Raw genomic sequence first — 19,505 nt, forward strand, 5'->3', positions numbered from 1 at the left:
CATAATTGGTTAATTTAATTATTATTAAAAACTTTTTCTAAATATTTACTGAGCCTTGCAAAAAGCGTAGAGGGAGCCATGGTTCTCGTTAGACAAAATTACAGAGTAAATTGGACATGTGATGAACATAGTAACAGGATGACAAGTTCCAAAACCAGCATATAGAGTTGGGGATTTTCTTATCAATTTAGGTAGCATGAATTCCTCAAGGATTAACTTTGAAAGATGTCACACAAAACTTACTAGCATATTTTCAAGAGCAGTCTGAACAGAGGGAGTACTCAGTAGATGTACTTGAAAAGTTCTCCCAATGCATCTTGCAGCACGGGGAGAAAACGCATGGCAGCAGGTGAGGAACATCAAGGGAGACACTAAGTAGGTAGCTTGGACAGGGTAGTGGAAGCAGGAAGAAAAGGCCCTGAACATTAGGGGTGGCAGAGGATTTTAAAGTGCCTGAAAGCACCCAACTCCCTGGGTACCTAACCTGATTTTGTGCTTTTCAAAGTGATCTGGTACAGTCTCTTGTATGTGAGTAGTGGCCACTGAAGCTCAATAGAGGAAACAGTGTCAGCATTCACGTGGCCCAAATTATGAAGAGATTGTGATTATACATAACTGGCAGTAATTACATTTATTTTGGAACCATGTAGACTGATAGAGAGGTTTTTCTAAAGAATGTGTCTGCCCATGACTTAAACTACCATTTTATGTATTATCACATTGATTGCACGCAGTGTTCCAATCCAAGCTATTCTTAATTGTCCAAAAAGACATCAGAGAAGCATTCTGCTTGGTGCTATTGTATCCAGGTTATTTAAGTTTGTAAAAGATTCTGTTTTGAAGGACTGCTGTTTACTTCACAGACCAATGCGGCATGTGCAAGTATCCCTTTCAGTATCTGTTAGCTGCTATGTCCGTCTGGAATTACGTCTGTCATATTCAAACCTTCGCTGAGTGGCTTCTGACGCTGACAGCTGAAAGGGGGTACTGAGAAAAAAGACAATTGGCAATGTCCTTATTTCAACTGACGTGACTGTGGATTCTTCAAATGTTGACTCAAAGCTGGCTCAGGATAAATTTTTCCATCTTTGTTTAGTATTTTAGGTTAGATAGCAAGTGCCTACGAAATAATTAATTGGCTGTTAGAATATTGTGTTTTCAGTGTGGATTCGTGGTAGGTTGTAGTGAATTCATCTTCTGTATAAAGGAACGTGACACTATGAAGCTACTTCACATTTTTTTTGTGATAAAGTTTTTAGAACAAATTATTCTTTGCAGAATTAATCATGAACCAAATCAGAAAGTCCAGTGTGGTCTCAATTAGTACATATGGTGATGCTAAAGGTACTTAACTGGTTTTAACTTAGTTCCATACTAGCACTATATGTTGTTTCTCCTTTCCATTCTCCAGTTTTTAAGTCAGTGCAAAAGTGTCCTAAATAAGCTGCAAAATTCAAAGTGTGATGTGGGTAATGGAATGAGTAGACAGTTTTAATAAATTGCATGCATGGCACTGTGTTGCATTTTGGATTATCACATTCTGTGATTATTACACAGCTGGTGGGCATTAATATTTTCTGTGCAATTATGAATTTTCCTTATCTAGAGAAATGTTACAATTAGGAAACTGCCCAGGGTTTAGTTGCATTAAAATAGCCCCATACTATATTCTCAATTATAGATTAACAATAATTATTATTATTTATAAACTTTCAATTAACTTTTAATATTTTGATCAAAGTTGGCTTGTTATCTAAGAAAAGCAGGGACCAGATATTCAGCTGGCTTAAATTAATTTAAGTCCAGTGAAAGTGCTGAAGTTAAGATGATTTATATCTGCTGAGGTGCTAACTCTGTGTGCATGTTCAGTGGTTATTCTTGTTTCCAGGTTCAGAGTCATCCTCTTTCATATTAGCACCTGGGAAGTTATTTTCCATGCAAAAGCAATTAGGTGAAAGGGAAAGAAATATTTTACTATGCTGACAGCTTTTCATTATATCACTACATTTTTAGGTCTAATCTCTAGTTTCTACCCTAATCTGTCTGAAATGATTTTTTTATGCATCTTCAAGCAGTGAGAACTGCTTTCTCATTTAACCATCTTGATGTATTTGTTGTTTTAGCACTTTTTTTGTATGAAAACCAGAGTCCAGTTGTGCTATTCCTTGTCTGAGCCTGTAAGAAAAATATGGTCCCTTTCCCAAAGGGTTTATGGTTTAAGTATAAAACAAGAAACCGCTTTGTGTTTGCTTAATCAGGATTAGAAAAGGAAGGTTGAAAGCTGATAGGGATCTTTGAAGTCCAGTATTAGGTGAATAAGTAGATTCCATATTGCAAAGATTTAAGAATATTTCTCTAGAGGCTGAAGTTCATTCCCACTCTTGTTTTAGTATTTCACTTTATTAAACTAGGTTGTAGGAAGATACCTTTTTAGTTAAAGATGACAAGTGCACCTACAGCTTACTGCTGGATTCTTCTTCCTTTATCCATATGATTTGATTTTTTCCTTGCTCACATGCTGCTTATGGAAACTAGGCTAATATGACTTAGTTTGATTCTATCTTATCAAAAATGTGAAGGGTTTTTTCCTTAACACTGCAAGAATGATTCAATATCTAGAAAATTTGCACTATAGAGAGAGACTTAGAAAATTCAGTTCATGTAGGTAATGCAAGAGAAGGTTAAGAGGTGACTTGATCAGTCTCTTCAAAAGAGAGAGATTTTAATGGTTAACTGCACTTTAGTCTAGCAGGAAAAGGAGAAATCGGATCCAAAGCTTGAAACTGAAACTAGGCAAATTCAGGCTAGAAATAAGGTGGAGAGAGTAATCAGCCATTGCAGTCAACTTACTTAGCAATATAGTTGATTCTCTAATGCTTAAAATTCTTAAATGAATCTTTAAAAATATGCTCCAGTTCATACAAAAATGATCAGCTTGAGGCAAAACTTACTAGACGAGTTAGTAACCTGTGATAGGAAGTCAAGCTTCAGTAGTACTAGAATCTACAAGACTTTGGTTTTGTACCACTTAGTAATGTGTTGATGTCATCAACAGCTAACAAAGAATTGGGTTTATAAATTAAATTTGTAATGTTGGTATATGTGATTAAGGGCGCATCTACACATGATGCTATGTCACTATAGCACTATTGACTATTTGACTTTGAGACTATGAAAACAATGCAGAGTATGAAACACCTGACTCCATTTTTAACCTGTAGTTTCCCTTTGCAAGTACTGTGATTCCCTTTAAATGAAGCTACATTATAGGACAACATGGATGATGCAGAGGGTGGCTTGTTAGAGCTTCAAAATCTTTGAGCACTGCACCAGAGAAGCAACTGAAATTGAGCAAAAGGTAAAAAGAAAAAGCAGACCCAGTTAATCAGGGTCTGAAAGTCTGATGCTTAGAATCTGTAATATAATGTAGATTGACATAGTTTGAAGATGCAAGAGAACCTTGCCTCATGCTTTGAACACTCTTATTTTTAAAGCAAACAAACAAATTACTGCACTTTTTCTGAACACCAAAGCCAAGATTGAATAGTGGAGGTCCCTAGTATTATTAGGCCTCAGTTATTTGCTTCTTCAGTAATTCTTCCTTTACCTACTGCTACCACTGATTTCAATACAACTTTGCACGCTCAGCCTAGCTGAAAATGAGAACACTGAAGTATTCCAACTTAAGCCTAATTTTCAAAGTAATAAACACAGTGCATAGTTAGCCCAGTCATTTGCAGACTTGTCAGTTTAATAATAGTTTACATTTTGGGCTTAAACATCTTTGCCTTTAATTTTAGAGATGCATGGGTTATTCACAGCTAATGAACCCACTGATGTCATTCCTCGAGCCTGCCAATTAAATCAAGATGTGCCACAAGTTATACAGCTGCTGAACATGAGTAAACTTCGCCAACCAGAAACAAGATTTGGAAGTCATCCCTTAACTTCATCAGAATCAGGTATGCTGTCATACTGAAACAGTTCTCTGTGGGACCTACTGTAATATAGTGTTCATACAGCTAAACAGATACACCTCATGTTTCCTATAAAACTAGGAGTCCAGTTTCATTACCTTTGACTTCACTTGCACTTGCTTAAAATTGTGCGTGGAAAAATGTGCCTGCATTTTGTAGATGCAAGGACCAGTATGTGGTCTTGACCACGTGGCTGCAAACCTCTGAAATACAACAATAAAAACATACCTAAGTACAGCCTTGGAGATGCAAATTCTCATGTTCGTGCATCCGGTGCTGTAATTTTAAAAATGTACATGGGTATTTAAAACAGAATAACATCAGGGAGCTCATGATCCGAAAGGCTGTAACCATCATAGGAATGTGAAAGTTTAAAGGATCAATTGTTTAACCGATAAAGTGTAGTGATAACTGGTTAGCCCACCAGTTATCCTTTAGCTCAGGGGAGGCACAGTCTGGCAGGGAAGTGGGGATGGGAAGCTGCATGGTGCCCAAGCAGGAATCAGAAGGCATCCGGGCAGGCAGGAGGGAGTGGGGAGGGAAGCTACTCTTATAGCCTGAAATGCTTTGCATTGCTTACCATTGAAAAGTGTATATAATAACGAATGGTATAGAACAGTGATTCTCAACTGGGGTGTCACAGCACCCTAGGGTGACAGTCTTTGAAGGAGACTCAGGGAGAAGGGAGATAAGCAAGATAAGTGCAGTCTCATTCCTCTTCACTGCAGGTGTGGGTTCTTCCCTGCCAACTGTGCCTCTTCCTTCAAGCAGGTTAGTAGTATACTAAATAAATTAGTTTTTGAATCAGGGTGCCACTCAATTCACAAAAGGGATATAGGGATGCTATATACTGATACAGAGAAGTAAATCAAGACTTTCTGTTCTTTCCATCTTGAAAAGCAGAACAAAGCAAGGGATATTTAGTTAAATTGGTGGAAAAACCTGTAGTCATCACTGGATTCAGTAAATACAGGCATACAAAGGCTAAGAGCTACCTCTGTAGACCCCAACTCGCTGACTAAAGAACTCCCTAATAAGGGTCCATCTCCCAATTTCCACATTCCTCAGTCTTCTGTTTGGGAGCACCTTTAAATTAGCACCTCTAAGTTATAACTTCTACTACAAAAACTGTTAGAAGGAAATAATTGACCCATGTGATTAAACTGAGCTTAAGATTCCAAGAGGTTGAATATTTGTATAGAGGCCAACAATATCCAGAGTTATTTCATGACAGCAGAAATTTGGGGAGGGGTATTAAGCTGCATGCTTAAAGATTTTGCCAGTCTCTCTTGAGCTGAGGATGAACAATCTGCTTTGCAAGCATCTCTGCAAGTCTTTACTGCAGGGTTCTTGCCCTGTGGTTTGAAAATCCTGGTTTTAGTCATTGTCAGAGACACTTGCCTGCAAAAGCATAGGCCTGTCTGAACCAGGTAGTCTCTTAAGGGCATCTATACACATGCTCTGGGGTGGGGGGTGGGGGATGCTTTAATTAGAGTGGCTCTCTGAGCTCTAAGTAAAGCACCCGCAGTGTCACACGTGACATGAATACAGCATCACATATATTCAGTGTCCCATGCCTCAAAGTGGTGGTGGGGGCACTTAACCAAGGCTTAGGTGCCCCAAGGTGCAACGCTACCCTGCCATCCCTCTGAGACAGACACTGCTTTAGCTGAACCATTGGTCTGTTCCCACATGACATGCCTGGTTCTGTATTTATGTGTCCACACGGTACATGCGCATAACATTTTATGTGCTGTTAAGGTGAGGCTTGGCAGAGACCAAGCGCCAAGACTATGTTCCGCATCTCTTCACTTCCTGTTACAAAAGTTATTTCTCTTTCTAAACGATTTGGTAACAACAAAAATATCCTTATTAAAAACCTGCCGCAAAATACAGTCATTAAGAATTAAAATATTATCTTAGTATCATATGCCTGTGAAAAATATACATAAACAAAAAGGTAACAGGGCTTATTTTAAAATATAATTTCAGATAACAACTTAGGATTGAGAGAGTTGTAATTATTCATTATTTTTATTCCATTTTTCCCATGACAGCCTGTTCTAGTTTAATTTTACAAGACTTTTAATTAAATGTTTGAATAAAAATTCAAGACTACCCCAAGAATTTTAAGCATCTTTTTACTTTAAAGTTCAAGGACACCATGATGCATTGCAGTAAAAGGGCATTTGGAGAACTCGTAACTGAACTATTAATTAATTCTTTTTATTCCCAAGTTAAAAATTCTTGATAGCTGTTATAGTTGAGCCTGCCCATGAATTAACAAGTAATGTGTCACTGTGTCTTAGTGAGGTGGTGAAGATGGACTCTCATTGGAGAACGTTCTCCAATGAATCTCATGATCATATGTTATTCAAGTGGAATATAAACAGGGAAGAGTCTCCATTCAGGAACTGTTCCTACTAGGTCCTTGGTGGCATGCACCTTCATCGCTTTGAGACTGAGTACGTAGAAACTTAAAAAGATCTTTGAACAGTCACTAGTGAATATGAATAATATTCATTGCCACAACACTATGTTCACATAAATCACAACATTTACTTCTGAATGGATGTGTAGTATGAGAAAAGAACTGACAAGCATATTGCATAGATTCTGTTTAGTTCATGGACATATTTACATTGTTTCCAAAAATTAAGAGCATGCTGCAGCTTATAAATTGTTATGTAGGATTAATTTTCTTGAATTACAGATAGAAATGTAACCTGTTCAGGAGCAGTAGTGTTTTGAATCCTTTAAATGAAATTAATAAAACCAGCATGTATTCAGTAAATCATTGTGTCTAACTTGACTAAAAATTTACACTGCTAATTCCTTCAATTCCCAGCCCCTATTAACTAATGACTGTTAGTCAATGTAGGACTGTAGGAAGTAATTTTTTTTTCATTAATGGGACCTCAATTTAATTGAACACAATATCAAGTCTGGTTATGGAAATTGAGCAGTTCAGCTCACTAATGACAGGATGTAGTGGTCCACTAAGCACAAATCAAAACCAGTAATTTACTGAAAAATTAGTATTCAGTTTGCCTGAGAGCTTTCATTTCCAGAGAGCATTAGACTTCCTTCCCCCCCCCCACTTATACAAAGAAAGGGCAGCCATATTTCATTTGACCTACACTTTTTAATTGTAGGAATGGAAGAACAGGAAAAATACTTTATCTACTTAAAACAAATACAGAAAAAATGTCTGTATCAAAACTAATGATACTACTAATGTTGCTTGGCTTTATCTCAGTGCTACAACTGCCTATAGCCCAACTAGTTTAAAACAAGAACCTTTTTCTCATGCTGCATACATGTTTCAAATACTGGAGGGACCCAGTTCACTGCTTGCTTTTGTTTTTCTTCAACCATAGTTATATTTTCATAGGATAAATTAAATAAACTGAAATGGAAGGAAAACATGCTTCCTTGGTAGCATATTTATGAATATGAATTTTGATATTATATATGTAAATCTAGTTTTGCATACTCATCCATTATTTCCAAAAAAAATAAAGTCCATTTGCAACACTGAAACCCCCTGGAAAGTTATCTAGCTGCTTCTAAGGAAGAAAAAAGTTGCCTTTTTGACAAACATGCATGTAGTATGCCCACATTCAGATGTCGTTCTACAGAACTTTTTTCCTGCATTTCTCTCAGATTTTTTCCCTATTCTTACATCTTCCAAATTAATTTTTCATCCACCAAATAACATAATAGGTTTTGTAGCTGTAATATGAACCTGGTCCAGAATGACCTACATGTGTTACAACAGCAGTTCCAAAGCCTGCATCCTGATGCCAGCCAAACCTCTCCCTATTCATGGTCCAGCCCCTTGTTTCCAAATCCTCTCAGTTCATCCTGCCTGTGAGAGGTGCTTGTAAGTACTTCTATCGCAGCCTTACAGGTGAGGAAACCCCGTCCTTGTCATTCACTTCCCCCCAACAAGGAAGCCAGCCATGCTAGGGCCAGGTGCGGTCATCGGATCTTTCACAGTTCCAGGGGCTCCAGAGTTCGGGCGTCCATCCCGGGTCACCTGGCTGTGGCAGCACTGCCCAAAATAGGAGTCAGTTCTTTGAATGCCTCAGTTCTGTATGTCATCTCTGCTTGCTGGCATTTTGCAACAGGAGTATGTTCTTGGGCAAAGCCTTTTGCTTCTATTTGTACTTGGCTGGTATGTTCAGACTCAGTTGGAAGGCTATCTTGGAAATTAGGGGTGTCATATACAAGTAGGATGAATTAACTCATGGGCTATTGGTGTTCTGAGTTTGGTGCTGGGCCACAGGAGAAGCTTCTGTGTACAGCTGGAAAGTGGTCTGTAGTTCATCTCTACCCAACAGAGCCTAGAAGGGTTTCTCATTGTCAGTCAGTGGCTAGACAGCCACGCTGATGACCCTTGCAACTCTCTTGGCATAGTCCACATTTCTCTCCGAGGCCTTTAAACTAGATTTTATAGCCAACTGGAGGGCTGCTGGGTAGTTAAAGAGAAGGATTTCAAATACACTAGAAGGTTGCAGCATTTCTGCTAGGTGCACTTGGCCTCCAGCTTCTAAAGACCCCACATATATGTACTCAGGTGTAGGTCTTACTGGTAATGGGAAGCTTAAGGCATCCTTATTCCTAGTGCCTAAGGAAGAGATGTTGAACTTCTTTCCTGGTGAAGTTGGTTTTGTTTCTGGTGTTAGTTGTTACCCGAGTTTAGTACATCTCCGTTAACTTCACATGTTTAGTGGCTTTGACAGAATGGATCTTTTCAGGAAGGACTAAAAATCACAGGGAAGGAGACCAACAAGTTGTGACTTCCTGCTCACTAGTTCCATTTGTTTTCTCTGCTTCTTCTAATAAAGTTCACATGTCAGAAAAGGTGGTAACTGAGTGCAAGTCTGTACTGCTCAGATATGCTTTTGATAGTGTGGGAGAAAGGAGGCTTTTACAGTTTCTTTTTTTAAGAAAAAAAAAAAGAAAAAAAAGAAAAGTAACACCCACCTCCTCCTTTCATTTTAACCAACTTTTGCATATTTTACTCAGGAAACTCTTTTTAATCCCCTGCTGTTATCTTATGGATGATGTCTGATACTTTTTGTAAATTTTTTAAACTTTTTGCCCTGTTTTGATTCAGCTCTTCACTAATTGAGGGCTCAATCCTAGGATACTGAAACTAATAGGAGTTTTATCATTTGTTTTGATATGAGAGTAGCACAGGAATATCAAATGAATACAAAAGCATTAAAAACAAGTTTAAACAAGTACAGGTGAGTATTGTTATGTGAACATCAGAGAATAATATTCAGAAACAGATAATATTTGTAGTGTTTTCTGGTCCCAGATACAGTCAAGCCAGAGTTGTGGTAAAGAGTTTCAAATGGATTTTATTGTTCGAAAGCAGAGAAGGCTGGAGTTTGACCTCAGTGACAGTATTTGAGAACAAAAAAAAAAAAAAAAAAAAAAAAAAACACACACCACACACAAAAAAAAACCACAGCAGTTTTTTTTGGTCAGGCTGTGGGTTTGGGGGAAAACATAAGTTTTAAATGACTAATATAATGAGAATGATGCAGCTGGAGAGAGAAGTGAGTGTTTATTCAAAAGATGACAATTAGACAGAGCCCTCAGGTTTTACCATCTAACTACAAAGACTTGTAGCCCTTGGTAATGTGGCAAAATAATTAGTGGTAACATCCTTGACTTGCCCAAAGTTCATTTTCTCTAGTTAGCAAAAAATGGAATGCCTTGAGCTACAGGTTTAATCTAATCTTTATTTTTAACCTTGTATTATGAAAGTAACACGAGTGCTTCTGGATGCTCCTCCTTTCAGAGTTCAGATAGCAGGCCTTTTTGCACATGCCGGCTTTGATAAGTTTAAGTTAGTTTTTAATTAAAAACTTCTCTTTTCAGTCCACTAAACTTTTTTCTTGTTTACTAACCAAAGCCCAAATTATTTTTGATCACATCTATTTGTTAACTACACACGTTTTTCATTATGGCAGGTGACTGGTATGTGTTGATGTAGGCAATTAATTGCAGTTAATTCATGTGATCATAAATGGAGATTTTTATGTTAATCATCTTTTATAATTGGTATGTGGACAGCATCCCAAAGCAGTCAGCAAATTAAAGAAATTGATGTAAACTGGAAAGGGTTATCTTTGAAATGGCAGCTGGTAATAGCAACTGAATATGAGCTAAGGAAAAGGAGAACAAGAAGCTCATGGCATACAAGGGCTTCTCTTGTTTTATTTAATCAGTGAATTATGCCATGTGCTGGTGAATGTATGAACGTAGACATTTAACTGAATATAAAAATCAGGTAGATCTGACTTCATTTAGCTAGCTTTGTTATGAATTTTAGACTACTTTAGAATATTTTGCTTTAACACTGATGTTTTACAGAAATTTTGCATCTCAAGACAGAAGATAGCTATCAACTTACATTGAAGAAAAGTGTCTCTTTTTCCATAAAACTGCATTATTAGCATTGCTTTTTCTTGAGCCATGTAATTTTGTTATGAAGATGTCCTCCACCTTTATCATCCTTAGACGGGAGAGATTGTAATAAGATGATGTTAGGAGAACCTTAAAAAAAGCCTCTTGCCCATAACTCTCTGAAGAGAAGCTGTGTGCCTCTGCGTAGCCAGTTACCACTAGGGTGATACTCAAAATTTCCATCTGTTTTTTCCTGCTTTGACCAGCTATTCAGCTGACAGCATTTTAACTGTTTAAAAATATTGTCAACATGGGGGGGATTTTTTTTTTTTTTTTTTTTTAAAGTTAGAGATTCATTAAAAATGGAATTTAAAAAATTAACTGGGAAGTTGCTCAGGTCTGTATATAGCACTGCTGGGCAACACTAGAAACTGAGCTGTCTCTGGATGGTAGAAGGAAAGAGAAGTGATTCTTGTTTCAGTTACTTCAGATTTGTAACTAAAACGTTGATTAACTAACTACTGTTTTACTTTGATTCTTGACTGATTTGAGCTGTTTCTTCTGCCCGATTCAGACTTAGCTGTTCTGTTGTCATTCTTTCATTGTCATGTAGAGAAAACATGATATCTATAACCACAGTTATTAAACAGCTTTTAAATTCAAAAATGTCATATTGACCAGGAGCTTTTTGCTTCAAGTGGGTAAATTATATGGTGGTAAAGAAAAGGCATATGCATCTGAATTTTTTTAGCAGTAAAATAATCCCTGAATCTATATCTCTGGGGGTTGTTAGAGAGAAATATAGCTATTTTTTGGATTTATTTCCTGTATGTTTTGTAAAAATAATTTCTAAGTGACTAACGAGTAATAGAAGAATTCAAGACCTCTTTTTCTGTTTAAATACTGTGATATTTTCTGCCTATAATTACACTCAGTCTAAAGCATAATGATCATTTAAAGTCAGTTCTTTTAAATCCGTCTTCTTTCCCTCCTCCCCCAATCAATCCTCGCAAATAGACCAGTTACTTAATAGAGGACAAGGCAGTATCCGCCACTGTAAAACTCAAGATGTGTCACACATTGCATTTGGATCCAAGGTCCTTGGACCACCTCCACCTTCTGGCAGAAGACTTAGTACCAGAGCATCTGGAGAGGTAAGAAGAAAGGCTAAAATATTTGCCTGCCCATGTCATTAACCAATACAGCTACAACCAAAAACCCAGCAGCATAGTTCAGATTACAGATAAGTAGTAAGTTTACCAAAAGCAAAGTATTTTCCAAGTATGCTTGGCAAATATTCTCATGGGAAAGGGACACATAGATCATAAAGCCAGGGGAGATTGCTGAGACCTTTTAGTTTGACATGTTGTCCTTCATAAACAACAAGGCTTCCCCAAATTAATTCCCATTTGAACTAGAGCCTGTCTTTTAGGCAAAGAACCAGTTTTGATTCTGAAGTGCCCAGTGATCATGAATACACAGGTCTTGGTAAGCTGCTACAGTGGTTAGTTACCCTCATTTGTAAGTTTACAACATATTTCTGTTCTGAATGTCTAGCTTCAGCTTCTAGCTATTGGATCTTGTTATACCTTTGTCTGCTAGATTGGAAAACCCTCTTTATGATTGTGCTCGTTTCCCCACGTAGGTACTTACAGACTGCTTATGTCACCCTTGTGACTCTGTAAAATGAACATTCTAATAATATCTTTGAGACTGAAGAAAAAAATTCCTTAATCTTTGAATTATTTTGGGGACTCAGATCTTGCTTCAGCACATCACCATCCCCCTTCTCTCCCCAGTTATGGAGCTAGAACTAGGCATAATATTCCAGTTGTGCATTTGCTGGTGACAAATACAGAGATAATATAACCTCCTTACTCCTACTCAGTGTTTCCCTTCATAGACCTAGAGATTGCATTACATTTTTGACACCGTGCTGCCAGTTCGTGTTTAGCCAATTAGCAATTACAGCTCCCCAAACTTTCATTGTCAGCACTTTCCAGAATACAGTCCCTCCTTGCCATAAACTGTTGACTTGCAAGATCAGGCATCCAGCAACAATGAATTTAAGCTAGACAGGCTATGCCCCTAGAGATTTTAGGCACAAACACAGAAGAGAACCTCCATTTAAGGGAATTGTACTGTAAAAGCAGCTCCCCAAACTTTTTAACCTTGTTACTGTCCATAGTAATGACAATGTGCTTTTGAAATATCAACTTCCTACATGTGAGGAAGGGAATCAACTTGTGTTGGCTTAACCCAAAGTGGATTCTGACTTGGTGCCCTCCGCTACTTTCATTTTTCCCCCTTCCCCTCTCCCAATGTACAGGCACAGGGTGTATAATCAGGGAAAGCAGTTAGAAGGCAAAGAGAGGCAACATAGGCACTTCAGTGTCTTCCTTCACTCAAAAAAGTTACTGTGGAAAATTTATGATGAAAAATAAATCATCAGTGTTTCACTAGTTTTTTCAGTAGTTTGTTAGAGTAATTTATATTGCATATTATTAAATAATTCTTTCCTTTCCCTCTTCCCCCTACCTTTAAAAGATAAAACCTGTGGGGAGCCGAAGTAATAGATCATGCCAACAATCAACCTTAGAAAAGGGAAGCGAATTGCTACAGGACACTGAGCAGCCTGAACCATCACCCTCGCTATGCTCTGAAACTTTAGATCAGGGAGACAAAGAAAACATTCACCAAACAAATCAAACTGCAAGTCAAAATGGTAAGAATCCACATGGAAGAATACCCGAGGATTGACTGGTTATGGGGTGTTGGTTGTAGCCATGTTGGTCTAAGGACACAGGTGAACAAGGTTCTTTGGGTAGATGCGATCTCTTTTCTTGGACCAACTAATTAGCTGGAAAAATTGTTCTTTGCAAGCTGTTGGGCAAACACCCTTTCAGGCCAGAAGGATGCCTGAAAAACGGTGTTTGTGCCCAACAGGTTGCAAAGAAGGATGGACTGTTAACTGTAACATCAGCCTGTTGCTTAGAGCTGCAACTTCCAACTGCAGGTAGCTTTTACATAAGTCTCTCAACCTCCGATGTCATGATTATTTGTCAAGATTGCTAACTGATAATATTTATGTTTAAATAGGATGGCACAGGAAGAAGCAACAACTATCTCCCCAACTGATAGTACCATTAAGTCATAATGAAAGAGATTAATATTAACAGATATGTTAACAACACTGGCATGGCCGTGATGCCTCCAGGGCTCCATGACTGTGCCAGCTTCATGCTGCAGGCATTTTGTAGTCTCACCTGCCATGTCTTGTTGGTTAAGATATAGATAGGGAGGCTGCCCTCATATTGCTGTGCAATCACAGTCCTGATAGACTCCACTAAACCCTGTGGGTTCTTAAGACCCCTTGCTGGGTTCTGCTATAAGTAGTTGCCTTGCAAGGCACCCCAAGCCTTATGGGCTAGGTGCATGGCTCCAAAACCTTCTCTTTACCACATCCCATGCTGCACAGGTGGTATTTAAACATTGTCACTTTTGATGAGGCCTTAGTTCAGCTCAGCCTCCTTTAGTTCCTGGGAGCTCTGCAGCCCTGTCTCTGCACCCTCTCCAGTGCTGGGCTGTCTGCACAGGAGTCTGCCCCAATGAGGCCTCCTCCCTACTTAGCCTTGTCCCAGTCCACATAACATGAATACAAGCCCCTGGACTACAACATAACCATAACCATGAGACTGGAGGTCACACTCTGTTCCTTTAAGAAGGCAAGCTTCTCTCTCAGCAATATGTGCCTCCTAGCCCCAGGTACTTTAGGAGCTCCTAGAGCCCAGTCTTACCTGCAGCAAAATAGGCAACCCAGCAGCTCTAAGTAGCTTTTTCTGCAAGAGCTGCTTCCTCCTGGCTGTAGCCAGAGCACTAACTCCAGCCAGCCCCAACCCTAGGGCTTATATGTGCCCAGGGCCCTGTCTCCTTCCGGCCAGCTGACCAGTGCAGGTGCAGGTGTAGGCTAATTCCCTCATTAGCCCCCTGTCCAGGCTACTTGCAGCTGTGGAGCCCTGCCTAGCTCTCAGGGCTCTCTAGCTAAGCTGCTTTTGCTCATAAAGGGAGCAGGCACACTTTAGTGCCCTGTGACAAACACACAACATTGAAGATGGTTAACACTTCCTATTATGTTTCCATTTTTTCCATTGCTTATAACTTTGCCAAACTTTGGCCAGCTTAGCAAGTTTTAGGGAAACTAATGCTAGAATCAGATTAGTGGAAAATATGGCTTTCTGCCATTGCTAGAAACTTTCTACGAACTCTATGCAACTAAGTTATTTGTATACCAGAACAAAGATTAAAAAAGCAGAGCTGCTGTTGCAGGTTGTAAAATATGGATTTCATAGATTTCATAGACAATAGGGCTGGAAGGGACCTCATGAGATCATCCTAATGGGTAGGAAGTCAGCTGGGGTCAGATAACCCCAGCGAAGTTATCATCCAGACACTTTTTGAATGTGTCCAGAATAGGTCCTTGCACCACTGCTGGGGGGAGTCTGTTTCAGACTCTGGAGACTTGGACAGTAAAGAGGTTTTTCCTTATGTCCCCAATTTAAAATGGTTTTCCAGGACTTTGTGACCATTAGACCTTGCCTTCCCTTGGGGTGCCCTGGTGAACAGATATTCTCCCAGTTCTTGATGCACACCCCTTATATACTTATAGGCTTCCATCAAGTCCCCCAAGCCTTCTCTTTTCTTTGTTGCCTGATGCCCAACCCAGTGTCCTTAGTGGAGACTGGCACTTCTAAAGGGCTGAACTGGCTTCTGTGCAGTGACAGAGCTGCAAGGCCAAGGCCCAGCACTCCCAGAGAGGGCTCAGATAACTCAGCTAGGGTTCTTTTTGAGAGAGGTTCCCCAGCCTTAGGGGATACCATGCAAGGCCCCCTTAATCCTCTGCCCCATGGCAGTTCTTAGACTAGAAACAGAGTGGTGACTACAGCAGGAAACAGAAACGCATGTAAAAATGAGGGAAATGGTACATTAATGAGGTGATAAGAGTATAAAGAAATCAGAATGGAGAACAGGGGTAAAACAGAACTGGTTTGGTTCAAAATCACTGTGGGAAAGAATGGAAAAAGGGCTAGTTTTGAGGAGCTGTTAAAGTTGCTGTATGGACCCTCTGAGTCATATTTTCATATGGATTGCAGAGAAACTGGGGAGATAAGTACAGATAGGAGCTGTCATTCTAGAAGACTTTAACTTTATAGATATTGATTGGAGAACAAATGCAACTAATAATAGAGGTTCTCATTTATTCTTCAGTGTGGTAGCTAACATATATCTTTTCTAAACAAGCACTGACCAAACAAAAGATGATGCTTTTTAGATTTTATTGCTACATTAGGAGGACCATATAACAGAGCTACTTATATAAAATAATGTTGCATCCTGAGAATATGAGACTGTAAGAGACCTCCTGGGTCACTGAGTCCAGCCACCTGCTATCACAGGAAATCATGTCATATATTTCCTTACATAAACTAATCCAGCTCCATCTTAAAAACAGTAAGAAGCAATGGGGACAAGAAATCCTTTTAGAAAGTTGTTCTGGAATCTAGTTTCTGATGGGTAAAAAATCTCAATTCCAGTTCTTCTCCCTCCTTGAATTTTAATCCACTGAACTATTTAAAAAGAGATGCCCTGTCCCCTTTCAGCCTTCTTTTAATATGTTCATTTATGGCATAAAAAAGCAGGACTGCATTAATGAAACATGCTTGATAGAAACTGAATCAGATGCCAAGAAGGTCTACTAGGATGGTCAGGGGAAGGGAGAGGGGAGAAATGTAGCTTGGCTTGTTTAGCATAGCAAAGCAGAGATGCAAAACCATTGTTTTGTAGAGTTCTATAAAGGAATAAAAGCTGAGAAGGAAGCAGCACTATTTAAGTGAAATGTCAACAGTGGTACAAGAACAAATGGGTAAGAAGTGGCACGAATAAATGTAGCTGGAACCTGGGAGGTTTCTAGGTAGCAGAGCGAGGACGTTTGGAACAGCCTCCTGACAGGAGTAGAGGGTGGAGAAATCATAATTATTTGTAAGAGGGATCAGTTTATAAAAAGCTCTAAAGAATGTGATTGCCTGGGACTGCAAAGAACCTGACTCGGTAACCCTGTGGGTCCCAACCTATCCTTTGTTTCTATTTTACTGAGCTCAGTGCAGGGGTAACTGGTGAAGTTTAATGGTCTGTGATGCTGGTGCTGTCTTCTGGTCTTTAGCTCTGTGAGTCTGTAATGTGTGCATCTCTCTGTAAGCAGCCTGAACAAAGGCTGCAGAAGCCACTTTACTTTAGCATTTCCTAACTCCTGAGTGTTGACTTCGTGAGTTTAACATTTTTTTTTTGCAATTTTTACATAAATGCTATTATATATATAGTTCCTTTGATTGCAGGATCCAGCAGAAAAGTCTGTTCTATTAGATTATAAGATGTTGCTAAATCACAGATTTCTAGAGTAAAGAAGTAGGTAAAGGGGCAAGCCAAATAAATTGATCTGTACATAATTAGGCTCTTTAGAAAATTACACCAGTTTGAAATAATTCCCTTTAAAGTGTTCATACAAGACCTGACCTGCATCATTCAAACCTATCAAAGTTTTGTCATTGACTTCAACACATAGAAGATTGGCCTTTCATTCCTCCAAATGCTGCTAGAAAAATCAAGTACAAAATTCTGAAAGCAGAGTGCCAAGTAGGCTGCATGGATGATGTATGTGTTAGTGTATGGATACAGCAAGTTCATATCTGCTTGTTTCTGCTCAAATGCTGGGTTTAATTCTGCAGTGGTTGCATGTACAGTTATTGTGTCAAATACAACGTAGTAATTTGTAACCTAACTTCTTTATGATAATTACTGCAACACTACAAGTTTTGCTTCATTTTTTTACTAATGGAACAGCAGATCGTCACACTGTGAAGCTCCATCTACCCCAAGAATCATTACCAGACAGGACCATTCATAGAAGATATTGGTTAAAAAATACTGGCATCCCCCACCCTGAGATAATCAATGGTATGGCGCTAATTTTCTGTTGCTTTACACCTCTGTTCTATCCAGGGTAAGAGACTATTTCAATGTTATAAATTTCAAAGTATTCTGAGCCAGTTCACATAAAATATAAATGTCTCTGCTTTAGGGATTATGGAAATCAAACACCCTGCAACAGAATTGCTTTAGAGCATTGATAAAGATTTGCAGGATTAAACAAAGAGTAGCAGAGCAACACATAAAAAAAATCTTCCCTACTTTCATGTTTAAAGAGAAGTAAAATAAATCATTCTTTAAATCCTTATTAAATTTAACACTGAAGAACCCAGTCATCAAGTATACCTGAATTTTTGCTTGTTCCAGTTAAATTTCTCCTTTTAATTATTTTGGTACCTATGCAGAGTTGAGTTGCATTTATTAAAGCTGACTATGTAATATAAATTGCATCACTTATTTTTCTTCAATTCATAAAACACTAACCTGTGTGTCCTTCTCTTCTCCTCCCTACCCCACCGAAAAATTGTCTTGTGTTTTTCATCCATGGGCTCCTGTCTATAAGAGAATGTCATTGTGCCAAAAAACAAAAGGGAAAAGTAGTGATATTTTGAGAGAAGAGTTTTCTCTGAAACATGCACATTCCAATCCCAGGGTGAGCAGCATGTTCAAAATCAGCCAACGTAGGTTAATACGGAGTAGCTGTTTTGATGCAGAGGGTGTTCACAAGCGATTGGATTTACCATACTGAAATTATGGCATTTCTGAATAGTTGTTGCTATACATTTCTGTGTCTGCCTGTTACCTCTCATCCCGAGAATGTGGACTTTCTGGATAATGTTGAGTTTCCGTTTGCCTGGATTGCAAGCATCATGCCTCAGGAGACTGTCCTTCCCATGACTTACTTGTTTAACATGAAACAGAGGAGTCCATAGGCTCACATTCAATAAAGATAATATGTTTGTTACTTTATGCAAGTTTGGGACAGATGGACATGAATCTCTAGAGAGGCTATGGTGGGCATAAGCAGTCCTGAGACTAAATATAGGCACAGGCAATCTGAGAAGAAATCTTGAGATGAATTTTATTGTTAATTATGTTAATAAAAATACCACCAGAAAGTCTGTGGGTCAAAGAGAAGCTTGGACCCTGCACATGTATACTGTTTTTCAAGACCAGGTTAAAAAAGTACCAAACCAAGCAGTAGATTTCTGTTCCCTGAAGCTGCATGTCCAACATGCCCTGCTATCCTTCTTCTTCTTGGCTGGTGCTTTGGCATATTTGCAAACTCCAGTTCCGGTTTTATATGCAGACATTTGACTACGTCATGGCCATAACGTTCTAGCTGCCTACCTCGCAGCTGTGGGCGAGTCTGTCTTGAAGAACTAGCTGTTCTGAGAAGGATGGGGCCTTCTTCTGGGCTCTGGCATAAATGCTCCCCTCCAAGTACGTGTTGAACATGCAGTGTCTTAGAAAAAACGTTTGCAGAGAAAAGGGATACATTTGGAGGGGGAAAGATTGAACAGTGAAGGTGAGGCCTCATTGCCTTAAATAAAACATCGCTACAGTACACATGACTTTGGGCAGGAAATCATTCTTGTCAACTTAAAAATACTGTGCAGAAATTGTCTACAAAAGAGAGGAAATGATTGTATGCTGCTGGTATCAAATCAGAAAAAAACCAGCCCTTGTTTCCAAAACAATCTCCAACATTTACATTTACATTTGCATTTCAAAAGCAAGCAAGATTTTTATTTAAAAAATAAAGAAAAGACACTAGGAGCAAGGTATATGTAATGAAGTAATCTCTCTTATTGGACTAACTTGTATAATTGGGAGATGGGTGACAAGATTTTAGGCTTCAGGCCCCCAGTGTCAGGTCTGGGAAAGAAGTGTGGCTTTCCAGGCTCTCTTGTCAAAGAGTGCCGGTTGCAGAAACACTGAGCCACCCGGATGCAGAGCATTTCGGGAGCTAGCTGACTTCGGGAGAAAATTGATGCAGGCCCCCATGATGAAAAGGCTGTGTGAAGAAAACTGTTTACATTTTTCAGTTCTTCCTTTCATAAAATGCATTGTTGACCTATTCAGACTAAATATTAAAATGTTAACTATCCCTAGAGG

At 38.9% G+C, this 19,505-nt stretch overlaps 1 protein-coding gene and 1 long non-coding RNA gene across 6 annotated transcripts in view; one reads left to right on the forward strand and one right to left on the reverse strand.

Annotated features, from left to right (window-relative positions):
• The window catches only part of CFAP20DC (CFAP20 domain containing), a 121,278-nt gene that overhangs the window by 44,423 nt on the left and 57,350 nt on the right, over window positions 1-19,505 (forward strand). For 3 of the 5 annotated variants that reach the window (XM_090021422.1, XM_090021420.1, XM_090021423.1), the window contains exons 8-11: window positions 3,801-3,962; window positions 11,424-11,560; window positions 12,954-13,131; window positions 17,301-17,414. In XM_090021422.1, the coding sequence (XP_089877548.1) occupies window positions 3,801-3,962; window positions 11,424-11,560; window positions 12,954-13,131; window positions 17,301-17,414 (591 nt within the window). The remainder of the gene's footprint in view (window positions 1-3,800; window positions 3,963-11,423; window positions 11,561-12,953; window positions 13,132-17,300; window positions 17,415-19,505) is intronic. The other 2 variants (XM_090021421.1, XM_090021424.1) reach the window with 2 other exon arrangements.
• LOC149855968 (uncharacterized) overlaps window positions 1-19,505 on the reverse strand; it is a 228,096-nt gene that overhangs the window by 26,512 nt on the left and 182,079 nt on the right. The window lies entirely within an intron of this gene.

This window comes from Crocodylus siamensis, chromosome 11, assembly GCF_052110815.1.
Source record: "Crocodylus siamensis isolate JL-2025a chromosome 11, ASM5211081v1, whole genome shotgun sequence".
Classification (NCBI taxonomy): Eukaryota; Metazoa; Chordata; order Crocodylia; family Crocodylidae; genus Crocodylus; species Crocodylus siamensis.